The following is a 15,728-nucleotide window of genomic DNA, read 5'->3' as shown; positions in this document are numbered from 1 at the left end:
GTAGGCACATACAAACATCAGGAGCAATAGCCAACAGGTAATACTTTCAGAGACTGACCAGTGCTGTAGCTCATGCTAAAGACCATAGTCAACTAAAGAAATCAGTCAAACATTTCCCTCTGAAGACAGCCTTCCATTATAAGTATATTAGAAGGGTCCTATTATTCCCCTTGCTCTCTCTTGCACTGAGCTCAGGAGAAAATCTAACAAGATGCTAACAAGAAATAAAGACCACAGAGGGATGCCTGACATAATCTGTACTCCACATTGCTCTTACAGGAAGTGAAGAAGCACTTCAGTGTGATGAGATTGTCCAGTCATCACACTCTAGATTCTTACTTGCATTTTATTATCAATTCAATGCCTTGTTTTAACTTCACACATAATTAATCTTCTCAGTTAGAGGGGGAGAGGGAGGAGGAGGGATGGTTTTCACAACAAACCAGCTGTTGACAGGGAACTAACCTTCAGGAACCATAAGATATCATGAATAGAGTTAGAGAAATAACTGCTATAGGAGATCTCAGCAGGAGTAAGCTCCTCTTTACAATGCTGCATGCCACCTGCTAAAGTCCAGTTTTCTTTCCTCAGGAAATTATTTCCCTTGTGATCTAGCTTGACAGCTAAGCGGCTTTTCCCCTATTTTTGCCATTAGCAGCTTTCTCTTTGTCAGTGTGGCAGCTGTCTCCTGCTCCTGTAATTCTGTGAGTCACCCAGCCCATCTCGGTTTTCCCCTCACTCCTACTCCCATTAACATGTTGTTACATCCTGAACAGAGTAAGCAGATAAATAGGCAGCATAAATCACATGCTGAGTAGCCTACCAGAGAAGTTGCATTCCCACCCTCTGCACATAAAGAAAAGCCACAGAGTAAATTAGAGACTGTGTCTTACTTGCTGGACTGGTTGAAGCACACTGGGCTTAGCATTTTCCACATCCTCCTCTTGGTCCTCTTCTGAGAGCCCTTTCCCAGGTTGCTTGCGTTTGCAGAAGCAGGTGAGACCGCAGAGGGCAAGGATGCTAGTTGCAGTCCCTAAGGTAGCCCCCAGGGCTATTACTGGGGCAGATAAAACCATTGTCCTGGGCTGCACAGAAACCCTGTGGCTCCTTCTCCTCCCTGGGAAAGCAGCTCTCAAACATCCACTCCGATTTCTAGCCTGGCTTCATTCTCCTTGGAAGTCTGAAAACAGTTCTCTTGTGCAGCAAAGAAAAGGGACCAATCTAGAGACAGAGATAAATCATCCCACCTTTGCTAGGCGACAAGGCTACCTTCCTATCCTGATGATGCAGTTTCTGCTCCAGATCAGGTAGAGGAAATAGTGATTGTGGTGCCTGCAATCTCCATACAGCTGCAGTTTTCACTGAAGCCTGTTCTCCACTGGAGAACACTGGGGAAAGTCTGATGTGTGACAGAGAGGAATGACGTCAGCAGAAGGGGCTGGGCCTTGCTAGCTAACTCACAGAAAGTGCATCCAAATGTTTGATCAGCACTCTAGCAATATTTCTGAGGGCTAGCTAGCTAATTTGCTCAAGAGATTGAATTTTTCTGTCTTAAGGCAAAGATAGTGATAGCCAAAAGCTGCTTGCCTGAGAAGCACTGTTAAAATAGCATTGCCCGATAACATTATATTCAGAATAAAGCCTGTGTGTAAGTCAGGTAAAACTTTCTCATTCTTCAGAGGCTGGGGAACAAACATATGCAAGAATTAAGCACTGTTCCACACCTCACCAGCTTCCCCTCAAAGCACAGGTACTGAACATTTTGGAGCTGCTTTCTGTAGCATCAATGCAGAGCAGCACTTCTATTTAAAAATACAGCAGAAAATCCTATCAAACAAGACACACTGGCGCATATGCTGCCTCCTCTGGAGAGGATGAGAGAGCAAGCAACATATGCTAGGTATTAGTCATACTACACCAGTGTCAGGTGGTGGGCTGGTGAGCACAGCAGAAGAAACTATATGAATAGACCTGAAGAGCTGCATGTCTTTCTGTCATGGTTTTAGCTGAGATAGAGTTAATTTTCTTCACTGCAGCTGGGAGGGGAAGGGGCACAGCTAAGAGAGCGGATTCAAACTGGCCAAAGGGGTATTCCATATCATGTATTGTCATGCCCAGTATGTTACCTGGGAGGAGCTGGCTGGGGGAGGCAGGCAGCAATCGCGGTTCGGGGACTCGCAGGGTTGATTGGCAGGTGGTGAGTGGTTGTATCATCTGTGTTTTGGCTTTTTTCCCTCTTTCCCTTTTCTTTTTTACTATATCATTATTGTTATTATTATCATAATAATTATTATTATCTTATTTTAATTATTAAACTGTTCTTATCTCAACCCACAAGTTTTTTGTTCTTTTGCTTTTGCTCTTCCGATTCTCTCCCCCATCCCACAGGGATGCATGGTGTTTAGTTGCTGACTGGGGCTGAACCATGACAGTCCTTTTTGGCACCCAATGTGGGGCATGAAGGGTTGAGATAATAACATCTTTTCGTCACAGCATAGACTCTGTTCTCAATATTAGTTTATCTGATCTGCACCATGCTCTTGCATTTGCTGCGTCTATTAAAGATTGGCGTTGGGTTTTGTGGTCTGCTGTGCTCTCCAGTGATTAGTGATGTTTTGCCTGGGAGAGCTGTTTTTAAAACATTGGCCTTGAGTTTTATTTGGTATTTGAAGTTTATATTGAAGCCATTACTGTACATCGGGTACCACCTTATGGATGCAATTAGCAATTAAACCTCCTCCTCTGGGAGTTTTTTTATGGAGGAAATACAGAACGGCTACCATCTCCTATAATGCCTTCTTTTTCATTACAACAACTTTTCAGTATCTTGAACATCCTTGGGTAGTTAAGATGCATCAGTTGGTATTGCTTTGGCAGACCATTTCAGCTCGGTCTTATGTTAATAAGCAATTTAAGAATGTCATCCAGAGATCTGCGCCAAGGCTCAATAGCTATGTGTGGCAGGGTATATGGGATAGTATGGGCAAATGCCTAAGACGGTGGGCACCCCCAGCATCTCGGGGCTTCACTCCTGAACAACTGCAGAATCCTGAAAAATAAGTAGAATATTTGGAGGAAGTATGTTGGCACCCTGGCAGTCCCAGAGAGATACAAATCACTGCAATGTGCTGGGGCCTGGCCCAGGCCTATCAAGCCCTGTTTAACACTATTCAGTACCCCCAAGGGGAAGAGAAGACCTCTGGATCTAAAAAGACAAAGACAAGGAAAGCAACAAGCACTGCGGCCACTCAAACCCCCACGACAGATGCTGCGGCTACTCCAACCCTGGTGACAAGCACTGTGGCCACTCAAACCCCCATGACAGACACTGCAGTTATTCCAACCTGGGTGACAAGCACTGTGGCTACTCAAACCCCCTCAATAGACGCTGTGGCTACTCCAACCCCAGTGACAAGCATTGCAGCTGAATCAGAGGATCAACCTGTGCTAGTGTCAGTTGCCCCTATACACAAGAAGAAATCCTGGAAGAGAAAGTCAACTCATTTAAAATGAAATGATGAAAAAGCAGGGCCGTCATGAGGAGAGGAGGAGGAAGAGGAAGAACTTGTACAAGAAATGGAAACTACCCGATCCCTATCCTTCATTAAGCTGCAAGATATGCGAAAATATTTCGGCCTTTGTGCAGGTGAGCACGTTATCACCTGGTTGCTCTGATGCTGGGATAAGGGGGCCAGCAGTTTGGAATTAGAGCCAAAGCAATTGGAAAAGGGACACAAGCACTCAGCCTCTGGCTGCAACTCCTGTCTGGAGTGAAAAAAAGGTACCACTTCAAGGAATATATTGCATATCACTGCTGTGGAGAAACTGTCCCAGAAGGTTCAGCAGCTTGAAAAGGATATGTTCTACTCCCCACCTCTACAGACCACTATCTCAGCCATTATGAATAAGCATCCCTTTGCTCAAGAGAGACGATGCACACCATGGGGCACCCTATAGTTTTACCTCTGTGACCATGGAGAGGACATGGTGGCACCCACTTAGCTGGCACTGACACAGAGGAGTTCGGTGGGATCCAGCTCCCCCCACCCGCAACGTCTCAATTTTCCTCAGTTGCACAGGAAATGACAGCCATTTTGTTTTTAAGAGGCAATTTTCAAGCTTAAGAAAAAAACCACCAAGTGACAGCAGTATGAAGGAACCTTCTCAGCTTTACAGTTAAACTGAAATTTTACACTTCGTCTGGTGCCCTTAGGTATGAGCGTTTCAGTAGAGTCTCATATCACTTGCTTCAGTTTGTGCACAGAAAAAAGCATGAGAACTTGCATTCATGTTGATGAATTAGCTTCTACGGTGACATTACTCAAAAATGGGTCCTTGAGGAAGTTTAGAGGCCTGAAATATATCTTATTGTTCTGCCTAGCACAACGTGCAATGGAAACTTCTACACCACCCCTTTCTGTTAAAACTTGCAGGATGTCATGCAGACGCTACATTATATTGGACTTTTTTCAGGGGAGGGAGATTTCGACTAGACTCACAGGCAACTTCTACAACTCACTTCCTAAGGAAAAGTCTTTTTCTTCAGTATCAGGGGTACTGCACATCCCGTGTTTGTCTGCTGCACAGCAAGCTCTTGTTTCACCCAGAAATGGTTGCCATTTCCTATTGTTCTCAAAAGGAATGAGGCTACCCACTTGGTTTGCTTGGCTAGGCTTTGCTGTCACTGCCACCGACAGATGCCTGCTCCCAGTTCCCAGTGTTTCAAGTGAAAAATTCATAGCCTCAGCCCATTGAGAAGAGGCATCCATCCTGAGAACAAGAAGTTTTTCCAAAGAGGGGTGTGTGTTTGTGTTAATATTTCCAGCCAGTCAAAGGAAACTTGAAAAATAAACAAGACATTAGTCCTAAATAGGGTTGGGTTGTTGTGGTTGGGTTTTGTTGTGGTTTTGTTTGTTTTTGGGGTTTTTTTTGGGGGGGAGGGAGCGGGGAAGAGAAAGGGGCAGACGTGCTGGTTTTGGCTGAGAAGGGGTTAATTCTCTTCACTGTGGTGCCTGTGGTAGTTGGGGACCTTTCCACCTTCCCGCACTCTGCTGCGTCGGTGGGAGGCCGGGAAGGGCAGCCGGGGCAGCTGACCCCGACTGGCCAATGGGATGTTCATTCCATACCATGTGACACCATGACCAGTATATTAAGGGGGACAGTTGCGGCTCGGGGAGGGGCGATGTTGGGTCGGCGGGTGGTGAGTGGCTGTGTCACATGTGGTTTCTTTCGGTGGTTCATCCCCCCTGCTCACCCCGGGTTTCGCGCCTCTGTTTTCCTTTCCATTGCATTTTTGTTGTTTGTTGTTTTTTTTTAATTTTATTTTAATTATTAAACTGTTCTTATCTCAACCCACGAACGTTACCCTTCTGATTCTCTCCCCTGTCCCACCGGTGGGGGAGTGAGAGAGTGACTGCGTGGGGCTGAGTTGCCAGCTAAATGTGGGGCTCAAGGGTTGGAGATAAAAACAGCTGCTGGTCACAGCACCATGTTGTAATTTTTGCAGTTGGTGTTGGTTTGTTTAGCCTGCTGTGTTCTGCTGTGATTAGTAACGTTTTGCCTACGAGATTTGTTATACAAACACTCGTTTTCAGCTTTATCTGGTATTTGGGGTTTTTGCTGAAACCCTTACTGTACTTTGGATACCACCTTGTTGAGGCTATTAGCAATTATACCGCCTCCTTGGAGAGATTTTATATGGAGGAAATACAGAATGGTATCTTTGCAACTTTTTTCTATGATGTCTCTGCCTTTATTACAACAACCTTTTTGTATCTTGAACATCCTTGGGTGGTTAAGGTATACTTATTGTTAGTTTTTGGGCATGTTGTTTTAGTTTTGACTAAGCAACTTAAGAATATTACCCAGAAATCTGCCCCAAGGCTTGATAGTGATGAGTAGCAGGGCATGTGGGATAGCATGGGCAAATACCTAGGGCAGTGGGCACCCCCAGTGTTTTGGAGTTTCACCCCTGAACAAGTGCAGAATCCTGAAAAACTACTAGAATATTTGGAGAAAGTATGTTGTTACGCTGGGAACTCCAGAGACACAGATCACTGCAACGTGCTGGGGCCTGGCCCATGCGTACTGAGCCCTGCTCAACAGTATTCAGTGCTCCCAAGGGGAAGAGAAGGTCTCTGGATTGAAAGAAAAAGTGACAGGCACTGCAGCCACTCAAACCCCCACGACAAGTACTGGAGCTGACTCAGAGAATCAACCCATGCCAGTATCAGTCGCCTCCATACACAAGACGAAATATTGGAAGCGGACATCAACTTGTTTAGAACGGGATGATGAAGAAGCAGGGCCATCGCGGGGAGAGGAGGAAGAAGTCATAAATGAAATGGAGACCACCCGATCCCTGTCCTTGAGTGAGCTGCAAGATATGAGAAAAGATGTCAGCTGTTGTTCAGGTGAGCCCATTGCCACCTGGCTGCTCCGATGCTGAGATAATGGGGCCAGTAGCCTGGAACCAGAGGGAAAAGAAGCCAAACAATTAGGATCCCTTTCTGGGGAAGGGGTCATTGACACGTCAATTGGAAAAAGAACACAAGCCCTCAGCCTCTGGAGGCGATTCCTGTCTGGAGTGAAGGAAAGGTATCCCTTTAAAGAAGATGTTACATATCGCCTAGGAAAATGGACAACTATGGAGAAAGGCATCCAGTATCTAAGGGAATTAGCTGTGCTTGAGGTGATTTATGGTGACCTGGACGATCAACAGTCATCCAAAGATCCAGATGAAGCCGAGTGCACACGACCCATGTGGCGGAAGTTTGTACGGAGCGCACCATCCTTCTATGCAAACTCATTGGCAGTAATGTCCTGGAAAGAGGGGACAAGGCACCAACGGTGGCAGAGGTGATAGATAGACTCCGGGATTACGAAACAAATCTCTCTTCTTCACTAGTCTCTGCTGTGGAGAAACTATCCCAAGAGGTCCAGCAACTCAAAGAAGACATGTCCTGCTCCCCACCTCTACAGAGTAGTGTGTCAGCTGTTAGGAATAAGCACCCTTTTGCTCAAAGGAGAGGATACACACCACAGGCCACCCTATGGTTCTACCTGCGTGACCACAGAGAGGACATGATGAGGTGGGATGGCAAGCCTACCTCGACCCTACAGGCACGGGTACGTGAACTGCAAGGAAGAACAGTCACTCAGGGAGGTTCTGCCAGGAAAGCTGCTGCTCCAATTTCCAGTGAGCAGGTCCCCAGACAGAGGAGCAGAAGTGCTGATTTTATTTCTGAGCTTAATAGAGAGACTCTTGACTCCCATTTACAGAAAGTGAGTTGTGAATGCCATGACTGGGACTAGAGGGTCCCTGCCTCCAGCCAGGTGGAGGAAACGGATAACCAGGCTTACTGGACTGTGTGAATTAAATGGCCTGGCACATCCGACCCACAGGAGTATAAAACTTTAGTGGACATTGGTGCACAGTACACCCTAATGCCATCAAACTATATAGGGGAAGAACCCATCAGTATTCCTAGAGTGACAGGGGGATCCCAAGAGCTAACTGTATTGGAGGCCGAAGTGAGCCTAACTGGCAATGAGTGACAGAAGCACCCCGTTGTGACTGGCCCAGAGGATCTGTGCATCCTTGGCAGAGACTACCTCAGGAGAGGGTATTTCAAGGACCCAAAAGGGTACAGGTGGGCTTTTGGTGTAGCTGCCTTGGAGACAGAGGAAATTAAACAGCTGTCTACCTTGCCCGGTCTCTCAAAGGACCCTTCTGTTGTGGGGCTGCTGAAGGTCAAAGAACAACAGGTGCCAATCGCCACCACAACAGTGCACCGGTGGCAATATCGCATCAATCGAGACTCTCTGATCCCCATCCATAAACTCCATCACCAACTGAGGAGCCAAGGAGTCCTCAGGAAGACCCGCTCACCCTTTAACAGTCCCATATGGCCAGTGCAGAAGTCTAATGGAGAGTGGAGGCTAACAGTAGACTATCATGGCCTGAACGAAATCACTCCGCCACTACGTACTGCTGTGCCAGACATGCTAGAACTTCAGTACGAACTGGAGTCAAAGGCAGCCAAGTGGTATGCCACAATTGATATCGCTAATGCATTCTTCTCAATCACTCTGGCAGCAGAGTGCAGGCCACAGTTTGCTTGCACTTGGAGGGGCATCCAGTACACCTGGAATCGACTGCCCCAGGGGTGGAAACACAGTCCTACCATTTGCCATGGACTGATTCAGACTGTACTGGAACAGGGAGAAGCTCCAGAACACCTTCAATACATATGTGACATCATCGTGTGGGGCAATATAGCGAAAGAGATTTTTGAGCAAGGAAAGAAAATAGTCCAAATCCTTCTGAAGGCTGGTTTTGCCATAAAACAAAGTAAGGTGAAGGGACCCGCACGAGAGATCCAGTTTTAGGAATCAGAATGGCAAGATGGACATAATCAGATCCCCATGGGTGTGATCAACAAAAGAAGAGCCATGTCTCCACCAACTAGCAAAGAGGAAACACAAGCTTTCTTGGGCATTGTGGGTTTTTGGAGAATCCATATTCCAAATTACAGTCTGATCATAAGCCCCCTCTCTCAAGTGACCCAGAAGAAGAATGATTTCAAACGGGGCCCTGAGCAACGACAAGCCTTTGAACAGACTAAACAGGAAATAGTTCATGCAGCAGCCCTTGGGCCAGTCTGGGCAGGACAGGATGTAAAAAATGTGCTCTACACTGCAGCTGGGGAGTATGGCCCTACCTGGAGCCTCTGGCAGAAAGTGCCAGGGGAGACCCGTGGTCGACCCCTAGGGTTTTGGAGTCGGGGATACAGAAAGTCCGAAGCCCGCTATACTCCAACTGAAAAAGAGATATTGGCAGCATATGAAGGGGTTCAAGCTGCTTCAGAAGTGGTTGGTACTGAAGCGCAGTTGCTCCTGGCACCCCGACTGCCAGTGCTGGGCTGGATGTTCAAAGGAAACGTGTCCTCTACACACCATGCAACTGATGCTACATGGAGTAAATGGGTTGTACTGATCACCCAGCAGGCTCGAGTAGGAAACCCCAGTCACCCAGGAATCTTGGAATTGCTAGAAGGCAAAGATTTTGGAATATCACCAGAGGAGGAGGTGACACGTGCTGAAGAAGCCCCACTGTATAACAAACTGTCAGAAGATGAGAAGCAATATGCCCTGTTCACTGATGGGTCCTGCCGCCTTGTGGGAAAGCACCGGAGATGGAAGGCTGCTGTATGGAGTCCTACACGACAAGTAGCAGAAACTGCTGAAGGAGAAGGTGAATCAAGCCAGTTTGCAGAGGTAAAGGCCATCCCACTGGCCTTAGACATCGCTGAATGGGAAAAGTGGCCAGTGCTCTATCTCTATACTGACTCCTGGATGGTGACAAATGCCCTGTGGGGCTGGCTGCAGCAATGGAAGCAAAGCAACTGGCAGCGCAGAGGCAAACCCATCTGGGCTGCCACATTGTGGCAAGATATTGCTGCCCGAGTAGAGAACCTAGTTGTGAAAGTATATCACGTGGATGCTCATGTCCCCAAGGGTCGGGCCACTGAAGAACATCGGAACAACCAGCAGGTAGATCAGGCTGCCAAGATTGAAGTGGCTGAGGTGGATCTGGACTGGCAGCATAAGGGTGAACTATTTCTCACTCAGTGGGCCCATGACACCTCAGGCCATCAAGGGAGAGATGCAACATACAGGTGGGCTCGTGATTGAGGACTTGACCATGGACACTATTGCACAGGCTATCCATGAATGTGAAACGTGCGCTGCAATCAAGCAAGCAAAGCGGGTAAAGCCTCTGTGGTATGGGGGACGATGGCTGAAATATAAATATGGGGACGCCTGGCAAATTGACTATATCACACTCCCACAGACCTGCCAAGGCAAGCGCCATGTGCTTACAATGGTAGAAACAATGACTGGCTGGCTGGAAACATATCCTGTCCCCCACGCCACTGCCCGGAACACTATCCTGGGTCTTGAGAAACAAGTCCTGTGGCGACATGGCACCCCAGAGAGAATTGAGTCAGACAACAGGACTCATTTCCGAAATAGCCTCATAGACACCTGGGCCAAAGAGCACGGCATTAAGTGGGTGTGTCACATCCCCTATCATGCACCAGCCTCTGGGAAAATTTAAAGATACAATGGACTGTTAAAAAACTACACTCAGAGCAAGGGGGTGTGTGTGGAACATTTAAACACTGTGATACACATTTAGCATAAGCCACCTGGTTAGTCAACACTAGGGTGTCTGCCAATCAAGCTGGCCCTGCCCAGTCAGAAATCCTACATACTGTGGAAAGGGATAGAGTCCCTGTAGTGCACATAAAAAATATGCTGGGGATAACAGTCTGGGTTCTTCCTGCCTCCGGCAAAGGCAAACCCATTTGTGGGATTGCTTTTGCTCGAGGACCTGGGTGCACTTGGTGGGTGATGTGGGAGGATGGAGAAGTCCAGTGTGTGCCTCAAGGGGATTTGATTTTGGGCAAAAACGCCAATGAACTGAATGGTATGCTGTTAATTGCTATATAATGTTTTATATCATCACTGCTATGGTTGATATATGTATGGGACCTGAGCATGATGTAAATGGTATGGAATAAGGGGTGGATACTGTCATGGTTTTAGCTGGGATAGAAAACTGTCTGTCTTCTTTTGAGGTGATAGTGCAAAACTTTCTCTGACTCATTTATTTTTGCCTCATTTCTCAGACTTTCCAACTTGGGAAAGAGGACAATAAATGCCATCTTTTGATTTGTTTTTGTGACACATACAACCATTTTCCTGGTACTTCAAAAGGAGTACCTAGTTGTTACTGAAAAATGTGGTAAAGTCAGAAACAACTCTTTAACACCAATTTAGTATTAAAGAGCAGGCATTCTTTACTGCAGCGCTGGATGCACGGGGGGTAGCTCCTCCAAACCTGCATACCTTACACACCTTTCCCATACAATTTATAGATCAAAAATTTACCTATTCATACATATTCATTATTGTCCTATCTACTGATTGGTACAAATTTGCTCGTTCCACATGTAGATTACTGCGCAAACTCAGTTGTCTTCTTCTATTGTTCTCTTTTGAGTAGGTGGTATTACTTGGGTCGGTGGTCCATGAGTTAGTGGTCGCGATCTCCCCCTGCCGGAATTACCTTTTACCCTTTTGGCTCTCAGTCTCGGCAGTCTTGGCCAGTTTTCTCAGTCCACTACACGAAACTACCTTTTGTCATCCTTTTCTGACAGAAGCACATTGTCTATTGTTTTGTTCACATTAATGATTACCTAGGGACTAAAATATAGATCAAAGAATACACTGATTGGTATACTCCATGTCCCCAGACTTAATGGCCAGTTGGATAGGGCTGTACAAGGAGTATACCAACAATCATGGTTGGTTAATTCTATCGCTCTGGTTACATAGTCGCCAGAGGATTATTAGAATACTGGGTCACTTTATATCTGGGCCTGAGTGGAACTAGTAAGCAAGAAGCAAAATATTCCTTATAAGGCTCTGGAAAAAATACCCAGTTCTACTGGGAGCTTCTTTGTCTTTCTATTTTGGAATATAGTTGATGCCTGTGAATCAGGAAAAAAATGAAGTATGTACACTGCAATGTTTAGAAATTCAGGGTTTTTGGTCTTTCTGCAATGCAGGTTTTGCCATGAAGTTTTCTTGACTTTGGGTTTTTTTTATGTTTCACATCTTATTTGTGACAACTCACTCAGCCTTTGTTCTATTATAGATGACATCTTCACCTCCCTGGCACAAAGGTTCCCTGACACATCTGACTCTCACTTTAATTGTTACAGGTTCTTCTTTAACACTGCAGCATCCTTATGAATGCAGTGCACTCTCCTTCATCTTCCTTCTCTTCACCCTACCAGGCTTGTCAGACACTTCCAACCCTCCCCACCCCCCATCAAGAAGAGAATCACCATAGATTACTTAAGCAGAGACAATCCCCCAATAAACCGCTGAGCCCATGGAAACTGGCCTTCCAGCTCAGCCCACAGAAGGAAAACATTGAGCTATGTCTTCTGTCTATACAAGAACATAAAGGTGACCACACCAGGCTGGACCACTGGCACATCTCTCCCTGTGCTCAGTAGTGGGAAGAACCTCACAGAGAGGGGGCTGAGAAATCTGACTAAACAGTCCCTTTGTTCTTCATGCTCGGGAGCTTCCAAAGCCTTGAGCAACATCCTTGTGCTTACCTCTGCTGATCTGAACTTTCTCTGCTACAGGTAGACCGTCGCAATCATTTGCTGACTTACCTAACAACTACTTCATTCAGCCTGTAGTTAAACAGGTAATGTCATTATCATAGGGCTATGAGGTCCTATCTTGAATTGGAAGAATGTACCATTGGTTTTGTCCACAGCATGGGTTCTTCTTCTTCAATGTACTAATGAAATCTAACACAGCCATATCAGAAGCCCCTGAGATCTGGAAACCATATGTAAAAGAAGAAGGTGCTGTTAAGGGTAGAATACATTGACAGAGATTTGGAGTGGAGAAGGCATTCGGTCCATCCATGAGCTGCAATCTTCTTGTGTTTTCTACAACTTGTTCTGAGAATTGTATAAAGACTGCTGTGGAAGGAAGACCACATCAAAATCTCTCTGCATTGCAATAATTTAATAGTATACCTGTTACTGAAAATGTGGTAAAATCAAAAATAAGTCTTTAACACCAATTTTAGTATTAAAGAGCAGGCATTCTTTACTGCAGCGCTGGATGCACGGGGGGTAGCTCCTCCAAACATGCGTACCTTACACACCTTTCCCTTGTGATTTATATAGACCCAAAATATACATATTCATCTTATCCATACATATTCGATATCATTCTTTTTGGTGATTGGAACAAATTTGCTCGCTTCACATGTAAATTACTGCACAGGCTCAGTTGTCCTTTCCCGTTGTTCTCTTCTGAGTAGGTGGTATTACTTGGGTCGGTGGTCCGTGAGTTGGTGGTCACGATCTCCCCCTGCCAGAATTACCTTTTACCTAATTGGCTTTTAATCTTGGCAGTCCTGGCCAGTTTTCTCAGTCCACTACACGAAACCACATTTTGTCATCCTTTTCTGACAGAAGCACATTGTCTATTGTTTTGTTCACATTAATGATTACCTAGGGACTAAAATATAGATCAAAGAATACACTGATTGGTATACTCCATGTCCCCAGACTTAATGGCCAGTTGGATAGGGCTGTACAAGGAGTATAGCAACATCCATGGTTGGTTAATTCCATCACTCTGGTTACATACCTCTGCAAGATGTTTTCTAACTGCTCATATATGAAGGCTAAGTTTCTCTTGCCAGAAATTGTATATGCTGTGAAATGTAAGATGTACAGATGTACAGACTCATCATATATCATATTAATAATAATAATAGCCAGGCAGCAGCCTTTTGCTGCTATACCTAGGAAAACAAAAGAACTCCTGCTAAACATTGAACATTAGCAGTATGTGAGCTTCTGCAAGTGATAGGCCAAAGACTGTGGAATTTTGTGTGCACTGATGCATGTAACTGGTACAGATGTATAATTTAACTGTGGCTTTGGCACATATAGTCACTGCATCTATCTATCATGGTTGCTTGTTTTTAACACATCCTGTTCTAAAAAAACTTGGACCATAAATATATTTCAAAGTCGGCTTTACACTTGCTTGTTTTAACACCCAATAATAAAATGGCTTCTTTTTCTTTAAAGCAGTAGCAGGCTAATATCAATAATGACCTTTCTCACTGGCCATTCACACTGATGTCCAGAACCAAATAGCTTTTTTATCTGTCACATCTGCCATTGGAAAGAGACTTGCCAAGGCAGAAAGGTAAAAGCCTGTTTTTGCAAGCTAAACTTTATGGGAAGGTTCAGATCTGACAACATATTTTACAGTCACTTTATCCACATTTTTTATCTAGATTCTGATACAAGATATGTATAAGAATGACAAAAGCATATACATGGTTTTCAGCTCCTGATACATCAGACATGAATATTGTGTGATGATAAAATATTAGGCACTGGACAACCTATGGATTCTTTGTTCCTGTTGTGAGATTTTCTACTGATATCTTGGGCCTTTCTGACCATTGGCTGTATGAAAAAGGCTTTCTCTGAATTAAGAATTAGTAGTACAGGTCACATGGGGAATTACATGACCTTTTGTATTTCCTGGCTGTAGTTCATGCCTTACCAGAAAAGAAGCCCTTTAATGAAATTGCCAGCCACTTGAATAAGCAGGTCAGGGATTTGCAACTTTTATTCTGGCATTAGAAGTCACAAGTTCCAGAATCCCTCACTATCACAAGGAAAAGCCCCAGAATCCCTCACTATCACAAGGAAAAGCCAACATACATCTGAATGAAAGATGGTTGCAGACTAGTTTCCTTGACAGCCCACTCTGTCAGGGGCTGGTATTTGTCAGAGATACTCTGGTTCTCACTGAGGCATTTCATCAGGCAGATGTGTGAGCTAACAGAAATGGGAAAGAGTTTTTTGCAGGGAAATCCTTGTAACAGTCAGATCTAACCTGAAGGTGTAAGCTTGTGTTTTCACTTGTATTGACTTAGGCGATTCTGAGATTCTGTGCTACAGAAATGGGACAGTTTGAACAGGATGATGGTCTAAAATATCTTGCTAGATGATAGGAAGGTGTTTACACTATCCAACTTCAGGCACTGAAATAGCCAGTTAATGACAGAAGACCACATATGGCTGTCATGCATTTTTTTTACAAGAAAAGGAAACATGGTGAAAACAAAAGTGAAAGTAAAAGGCTTGTGCTTACAATGATTATATCTATCTCCTTATGCTTTTGTATGCTGTTGTCTCAGGTTGTAAATGCTTTAAGAAAGGGATTTTGTCTTCCTCAAAGTGGTGGAGTATTCTTCCACCAGATAGTGAAGTATTACAGTCCACAGAGCACTGAATAATCTTTTGCAGTGCTGTTAAGATAAAGCAGTTTTATCTACATATTTATATGAAAAAAAAAAAAGATCTGTGAGAGGCATGTGGGCTTAGTTCCTCCATCACTGCCACTGAAACAGACCTATAGATACAAATCAAGCAAACTAAGCAATTAAGAGAAGAACAAAAAATAATTTTCTAAAAGGGTGATATACAATGATCAGCCTCAAGAAAATAAGCTTCAAGCTGTGGTTCTTCAGCTGTTGTTAATAGATACAGAGCTCCTGAAGTCTTCAGACTTACAGGAGTAGCTGCCAGCTGCATGTGTAGCCTTTTGCCACTCTGCTACCCTCAGGATGATGATAAGGATTTAGCATGCAAAAGGGTACAGCTAATTGCATGCATGCATTGGAGGGTTCATGGTCAATGATTCTGTACTAGGGCACTACACTGTCCTGAGACCAAGGTCTGTGGGGTTCAGGAGAAATATGAAAAAAAAAATCTGGCTGTGTACCTATTTCAGGAGGCTGCCATGTACCCCCCTATCAGCAGCAACCATTGCAAACCTGGCTGTGGTACAGCTCTTGCACCCCTTGCAGCAACATTTGATGAATACTCCTAGGGGGTGGGAGGCTCAACACTAGGAAGCAGGAAGAAGGTGCCAAAAGGCAAAAATGGTCAAGAAGGGTAGCAGGATCCATAGGAGGGTAAGAGAAAAAACATGGGACAGGAATAGGAAGGGTCTGTAACATGTGATTTGGGCATTAGTGTGACTGCTGTAGAACAATACTGCACCTTGCTCTACTGGGCAGAGCACCAACT

The 15,728-nt window shown here is 44.9% G+C and overlaps 1 protein-coding gene across 1 annotated transcript in view; it reads right to left on the bottom strand.

Moving 5' to 3' along the window:
- SYT13 (synaptotagmin 13) overlaps positions 1 to 1,372 on the bottom strand; it is a 34,938-nt gene extending 33,566 nt beyond the window's left edge. Inside the window, 1 exon segment of the mRNA XM_075094259.1 lies at positions 894 to 1,372. Within this exon segment, the coding sequence (XP_074950360.1) occupies positions 894 to 1,076 (183 nt within the window). The 5' untranslated portion in view covers positions 1,077 to 1,372.
- Between the last annotated feature and the right edge of the window lie 14,356 nt (positions 1,373 to 15,728).

The sequence above is a fragment of the Phalacrocorax aristotelis genome, chromosome 5 (genome assembly GCF_949628215.1).
Source record: "Phalacrocorax aristotelis chromosome 5, bGulAri2.1, whole genome shotgun sequence".
Classification (NCBI taxonomy): Eukaryota; Metazoa; Chordata; class Aves; order Suliformes; family Phalacrocoracidae; genus Phalacrocorax; species Phalacrocorax aristotelis.
The sequence above is the reverse complement of the archived record's forward strand: the minus strand, read 5'-3'. Positions and strand labels throughout refer to the sequence as shown.